The sequence below is a fragment of the Bactrocera tryoni genome, chromosome 5 (assembly GCF_016617805.1).
Source record: "Bactrocera tryoni isolate S06 chromosome 5, CSIRO_BtryS06_freeze2, whole genome shotgun sequence".
Classification (NCBI taxonomy): Eukaryota; Metazoa; Arthropoda; class Insecta; order Diptera; family Tephritidae; genus Bactrocera; species Bactrocera tryoni.
Genome location: NC_052503.1, coordinates 54,501,416 through 54,508,868, shown reverse-complemented (window position 1 = coordinate 54,508,868; position 7,453 = coordinate 54,501,416). Strand labels below are relative to the sequence as shown.

At 36.4% G+C, this 7,453-nt stretch overlaps 1 protein-coding gene across 2 annotated transcripts; it reads right to left on the bottom strand.

Moving 5' to 3' along the window:
* Positions 1-358: 358 nt before the first annotated feature.
* Positions 359-5,284, bottom strand: LOC120778629. Of its 2 annotated transcripts, none has more exons than XM_040110514.1 (3): positions 5,056-5,284; positions 4,808-4,993; positions 359-861 (listed from the first exon to the last, which is right to left on the bottom strand). In XM_040110514.1, exons 1-3 carry the CDS (start codon positions 5,272-5,274, stop codon positions 619-621), a joined length of 648 nt encoding a protein of 215 aa, XP_039966448.1. In that variant the 5' UTR covers positions 5,275-5,284; the 3' UTR covers positions 359-618. The 2 variants fall into 2 exon arrangements, with proteins under 2 accessions (XP_039966448.1, XP_039966449.1); XM_040110515.1 differs by having other exon boundaries at positions 4,820-4,993.
* Positions 5,285-7,453: the final 2,169 nt, after the last annotated feature.

The following is a 7,453-nucleotide window of genomic DNA, read 5'->3' as shown; positions in this document are numbered from 1 at the left end:
TCAATATCTCAAGTGGTTTTCTTTTTATACGGTTTTTTGCTTCTCCTGTAAACCTACGAAAAGTGATGTTACGTTATTTTGCATTTCAGGTGACGATATATTACATTTATATTTTTATTTGATGCCTAGTGTATATAAAAATCGCAATGATCCATCTTTGATGAATGCAATTTATATTTGCAGTTATCTAAATAAATAAGATGTAAATTTAAAATACCATTTCCAAATTCAAGTAAATTCTTCAAATTGGCACTTTAGAAAAGAGAAGAAGTTCTTGGTATAAGATCATATTTATTTAAAGTAGCAAAATAACAAATTCCGAAAATTAACCTCAAACTTATACCATACCCTCCACCTTTGGAGTGCTGCCACTTGAGCAACTCTCTTGAACACTTCACTTATTTCATTAAAATTTTTACACTTATTACCGAAAATATGCAAAGACCCTCACAACATTTACATTCCGACCCTCCTCGGTTACACATACAAATAACGAAATGAAATATACAGTTACTAAAAAGCGACCAAACACACACGAATAGATGGGTAACACAGCTTCCCCGACAATGTTAGTAAATATATGTCTGTATGCAGGGATATAAACACGACACTATGAAATCACTTAAAGCCACGCTTCCACAGCCGCAAATCGTCGACATCGTTCGTTTCGATGGCATTCTGGAAAACATTGCGCACACAACGCACAAACAAGTAATTCGCCACCGGGAGGCAAAAGGTGAAGAGCGTGTGCAGATCCAATTTGGTGGCGCCAACCAATACCTCCACCAGCCAAGCCATCAGTTCAAAGCTCAACACAAACATATTGATGGTAAGCCAAGGCGTCATGTGACCTGGCGAAACCTGTCCGGGCGAAAAGAAATGGAAAAGAAAAAGTGATGAATGTGAAAACTGTGAAAAATAGCAAAAACCAGCATAACTCAAAGCAAGTAAGGAGGCGCTAAGTTCGGGCAGAGCCGAAGTTTTCCGGTTTTAAGAATTTTTAATAGCGTGTCGTGTAGTACTTCGAGGCGGCTTAAAAATAAATATTTTGAACAAGTAGGGAATATCTAAAGTTCGTGAAAACATCCTGCATATTGACCGATATTTTCGGGATAGAGTCAAGATCGTGGTCGGCTGCTTCTTTTATTTTTATTAAACAAAAGTATGATCAATAAAAGACTTCATTCTGGTCAAGATAGCCTACACTTTGGCTGATATACGAGTACGTATCTTTCAACCAAACTAACTCATTTGAGTATACGGGGCTAGGGCGGTTTATGTATCAATTTCACCCGTTGTCGGCAACAAATCACAGCATGTCCAAGAAAAAATTGAATATACTCATTTTATGTGGTAGAAGGTCACAAGAGTAATAAAAATCATTAATTTAGGTATGTTGGGGCTATGGAAAATATTAAGTTATCCGCCTGTAGCACCAAACCTTGTTATTGATAGCATAGGGTACTGACTCACTTTGTTTGTGATTTTCCACGAATTTGCCGATATCTTGGGCATAAAGTCTGTATGTTGAGCAAATGTTCACATATTCAGTATCTGCAAGCTTGAAAAGGAATAAACTGTTGGGAACCATATTTGAATAGAGTTAGCAACCTGTAAATACTGTTAGTGTTGAGGTCTGCTTCGATAACTTCTTTAATAAATGATTGACTTATTATAAGATGAAAATATCTGCACGAATTTAAGATAGTGTTATACGTGAAGTAAGCAGGAAATCTGGTCTGATTTAGTCCGTTTTCAAAGTATGGTATGCCTTGCCACTTCTATCAAATTTGGCTGAAATGAAACGCGCAGTTGCTGAGTTATGAGAATCTACTAGAAAGTGTGCGATATGGAACTCTCGGCCCGCATCATATGTAAGCCTGCAGTATTATCTGTACCGTTAAATTCAATTACGCTGATAAAACAGAAGTATTAAATATCCTCTGTGCAACATGTTGCAACTGTATAACTATTCTTAATAGTGCTTTGCAAGTTGTAAGTTTGGTGTATTTGTAGCGAACTTAACGCGGTTATAATGGTGTGAGTTGCGACTATAAATGCAGAAAACCGGAAAGGCCACCAACTTGGGTCTACTGTGCCAAAATAGTGGACAAATTGCAAAAACTTAGGTTTTTTTTTGCATCACCTTAACACAGAGATAGACGGGTCAGCGGAGATTTCAAATTTCCACCAACAGTTTTTCAGGAGTAAGCATAAAAAATGAAAGAATTTTTTCCAAATCCCTCACACACAACTAACTTTGACATTTCTGATTTTTTCGCTAAGTTATGGTAAGATGATAGTCATTGATTAGTTGGAGATACTGGCGTGGCATGATGTTGGTGAAGAGGTGTTGCACGAGAGTTGCTTTTGGGTAGTCATTTAGATATGTTTACTTATATTTATACGTATATATGTGTGTATGTGCTTCTGTATAGCACTATTCGGGCACATTAATCATGTTGAACGTCCGAAGCGATTCGCGTCACTGCATGCAACATGCAACGCTCTAGTGACGGTATTAAACAGGAAGCTGACACATTTTTTTGGCAACCGCCACAGTTATGCTAACTGTGTGTGGCGTAGTTAGCTGCTGGCATTCTGGCGATTCTGATTGCAATTGCTGACAAATTTGCATTCCGATCTGCAAGTCAAATGACATTTGACAAGTTGAAATGTCAAATAAATGAATATTCATATCGCGGCCAAAGTAAGTCATGTGTACATGTGTGGAGATGAGCTTCAATATTTGCGTTCGTATATATGTATGTATACCTTATGTACATATGTACTTACATACCTAGATATGGACGTGGTCGTTAGTCATGATAATAGTTTGGTTAAAATCCAGTTAATTTTTGAAGCCAAACAAGGGGCATTTCAAGGCCAGTGCAGTCTGATAGAAAGAGGATTTAAAATTCTCATAACTTTTTGTACTTTCTAGTGAAGATACACATGGCTGGTGGAAATTATTTTTATATTTATTAAAGTGTAGGTTTATGATCGCAGAAATTATTCGAAATATGTGTTAGCACTATGGCTTTACCATTTTTTTCAATCATATGGGGGCATAACGCAGCTATTTCCCAGTGGAAATTTTGGTAAAGATTCTGTGGAATCATATAAACCGAATTAAACTTAGACTTGTTTCATCTGCTCAGTTATATTAATTACAAAATTAGAATCGGAAGTGGTGAATAGATTGAAAGATTGGTAACTTGGTATGGATTTGGACTTGTGACTTAGCATGTAGCAAAATGATACCTAATACCATGACAAACTAGTTGATATATCATCAGACGCCCTAACATCGTCAAGACTGTTTTAAGATGGGACTGTACCGTTTGTACTTTATAGAATGTCGGATCTTTCATTAACACTTCAGATCATTGACGATCAAACGAATATCGAGACTTTGTGCTTTTCTCGTAGATCTTACTTTTTGAGATCCAATGGCAAATCATTTCTAGCAGACCATGCAACCAAATTATTTAAGTCTGTTTGAAGTATATGATTTAAAACAGCTTTACGTCGGCATATCATAAAATATTTGAGAATTCGGGTCAAGTTGACTACCTTGTGGAACACCCGAAGAGACATTAATTGAATCTGAAAGAGTATCTTCAAATATCTCTCGTTGTGTTCTATTAGAAAGCTTGAAGATTTTATGTACGAGAGTCGAGAGATTTCCTTTATCGAAAGTTTTGCTAAAGTCGGTGTATATAACATCCGTGTGCTTGTGATTTCTCTTTATGAAATTCATGGTGAGAAGATGAAAGTCGAGTTATATGGTCAGCAATGATAGCTTCAAAATGTTTAGGTATAACTGATAGTTTTGCAATACCCCTCTATTTTTCAATGTACGGCCTAAATCCACCTTTATACAAAGTTAAAACTATAAATGGAATAAATTTCTATGTATGTTTTACAAAGAAACCACTTCTCTAAGTAAAGGATTACCACACACCAAAACTGATGAGAATTTTTCGGTGTTGAGTGAAAAATAGTCAAATAAATGGCACTAAATAAAATTACATAAGAACTCTCATCTACAAGGCTATTGGAAGTAACTGGTGTGCTACCATAGTAGATTCCTCAAGTAATTGGCTCCACGTAGATTTAAACTTAAGTGCTGATAAAGATATACCGAAGTTAATTTCCCACTACCTTATCAGTTATTAACTTAACAATTTCATCCTGATCCTATTATATTTTTATAACCTCCTGTACTTGCCATAATATGGATGTCTCATAATTGAACTCGATCCTTTATTATACACCGAATAATTTAGGTTTAGGAGTGAATAAAAATCTCAGCATCGTTACCCATTCGTTATTAAAACCTCGTATTAGCCCAGGTCATGAACAAAAAGTTAGATTTAAAGTAAAAACTGACTTACAGAGGATGTCTTTATTCGTACTTTGTAACAGTGGAAAAGAGAATAGTTTAGAACTTCTCCTTCGAAAAAAGATTTGAGTTGAAGTGGAGATGTATGTAAATTGTTTCATACTTAATGAAAAAGACATTATTCAAAGTGCTCTGAACCGATCTACCATACTTAATATATTATATAAAAGGGAAAGTTGCAAAATAAATTGTTATCAGAACTGTACGACTTATGATTGCAATATGAGTTTATTTGGTCTTTCGCGAACTGACCAACTATTAATGATACTCAGAAAAATCTCTTCCGCTGCTGTTGTTTTGAACACCACCGAATTATTCTGTTTCGAGAGGGCCTCACAGCAGTTAACTTCATGTCAACTTTTAATTTCAATAATTCTGAAGAGGATATATAGTACATACCCAAATACTCACATTAATAACTGCATACCAAAGCAGCAACCAAGCATTGAGCATCACCAAAGACCCAACCAGGCGACATTTTCGCAACACCGAATAGGGTATGACATAGTATTTACGAGAGCGCCACATAGAGACACGTTTGCGTCCACCCCAGTAAAGGCTGGTAAACTCACTGAGACTATAAAACTAACGAGTGATTAAATTTCATTTATATCTCGACGTTCTCTCTTTCTTCTACATCCTCTTACCGAGCCAAGCGTGCTGATCGCCAGCACCACCCAAAAGATAACGGGAAACCATTCAGCTTGGCACAGCGAACTCTCCAGTAAAAAGTTTTTGATCGCTCTCCAACGAGTGCCTGGACAAAAATGCCAAATTGAGTAGACGTCGCAGTCGTCCACGGCAAGATCGAATTTGTGCCGCAGAAATCTGCAAAGCTTTTTGTCGAAATGTGTAAATTTGTACATTGAGCTTTCAAAAGTCTATCTGCAAAACTAAGAACTATTGAAAATTGTTACACCGGCTTTTCTGCTTTTTCAAAGATTTCACAATTTTTTGTTTAAACTGGACAAAATACGAATATTAATGGATTAACAATGACTTGATTAGATTTTGCCTATATTTTTCTTGTAATTATGCACTAATTATTGACGTTATATAAAAAATTTGGAAGAAAATTAAAGCGTTTCTCTTTTTTCAAATCTAAAAACTTTATGGCTAACGTTTTCGTTTCATAGAAAAGTTGATAAATATACGAAAAAGTTGAAAAATAGAAAACTGAAAACTGAAAATATATCCAATAAAAAATGTAAACAACATTTGTACTAAACAATGTTGCCAGACCGAGCATTGTGATGTGTTTCATCCTTAAAGTAGCAATAACTAAATATTTTTCGAATCGGTAAATAGACGGAAATTATAAGGAATTCTTCACTATCAAAATCAATAAATGGAAAATGAGTGTGATTAAACATTCAAGAAGGGCTTAGGCTTTCCGAACTATTATTTTTGTATGTTTGGATGCCTTAAAACTCGATTGAATTGCGTTGAAAATGGCTGTAGTATAAGCACATACTTTTGAGTTTTGGAAAAGTCACAAAAAGGAGAATCATTGATTGATGCGTTGTGTGGGATGTGGCGGCGTCTTGTTGAAACCAAATGTCGCCGAGATCACGAGCTTCAATTTCAGGCATTCATTTTTGAAAAAATATAGACCGATAATTCTATCAACCCACAAACCACACAAAATCGTTGTTTTTTCTGGATGAAATGGCAGCTCTGGAATCTCTTCAGGTTGATTTTCGTCCCAATTTTACTTGTTTACACACCCATTGAGACAGAAATGGGCCTCATCGCCAAACTAAATTTCTCTCGGTAAAGTCGGATCTACTTAGAACTTTTCAAGAGCTCTTAGAGCTCGATTTCGCTTGGGAAGATCGAGTGGTTTCAGTTCTTGGACAAGATATATTTTGTATGCTTCCAATTTCTCGACGTAAAATGTGCCAAGTCGTTCCATACGTCAGCCCGAGATGCTGCGAACGGCGCCGAATCGACTCTCCAAGGTCGCTAAGGAAATAAAGTACTTCATAGCTCACCAAACACAGAAATTTGCGTGAATCTGAATTATAACATAAAAATCTGGGCGGCTGAAGAAAGGTCGATTCGGATTTTGTTGCACTCATAATAAGGCCTCAAGAAAATAACATATGTAAGCATAATCTGTAGCAGGCATATAGAAAATTAAACTCAGATTAATTGTATTAAATATAAATCCGAAATTTCAAATAAAGGTAATATAAAAAATATTTTTTAAACCCATATTTATGTAAAGATTTCATCAAGCAAAATATATTTTTAAGAACTGATTAAAATTTGAGTTAATCGGGGAGACAATTGACAACAACATTAACAAATTTTAAACGAAAGAGTGCCGAACGATTTACGTGAGACAAAAAGGGAGAGACCGGCTAATTTAGACGATGGGCGAACGCCTGAACACAAATACTTCCGGAGAGCAAAACATTTTTGTTACCATATTAGTGAAACTTTTTTATACCCTTTCCAATACTTCAATTAAACCGTTACCGTATCAACATGACTAGATAGCCATAAGCACATTTCAGATTCATTAAAAGCCTCTCAGAGTCTCTCACCTTGAATAAGTGTTGGTGTTACATTCGCTATTGGTTGACGCGGCTGTTGAACTGTAGACGATGACAAGAGTTGAAAAGTGTATTTGAAAAAATCTCACGTGCAATAACATCAAAATGCCATTCATTTTCTCGCGTTTAACTTCCACTTTCATTCCGCACCCATTTGCTGAATGGCCATTAGCTCGCCAATGTGCACCTTTATTTGCTTGAACATACATGTTTCTGTGCACGTATGAATGTGCGTGTGTGGGCCCACAGGGAGCGAATACTCATTTCAGCGCTCGCGCACGCACACATACGCATACACACAGGCGCTTAGCTAGCTTTTGAACAAGCCACAATGGCCCCCCAAGGCCACGAAGTGGGCGGCTTGGCTACAGTTAATGTCAATAACGGCACATTAAACTCTTTAATTACAGCAAAAGTCCATTAGAAACGAACAGTGCGATACTAGTAGCGGTCGTAAAGGTAACGGGTAAAATGAAGGGTAAAA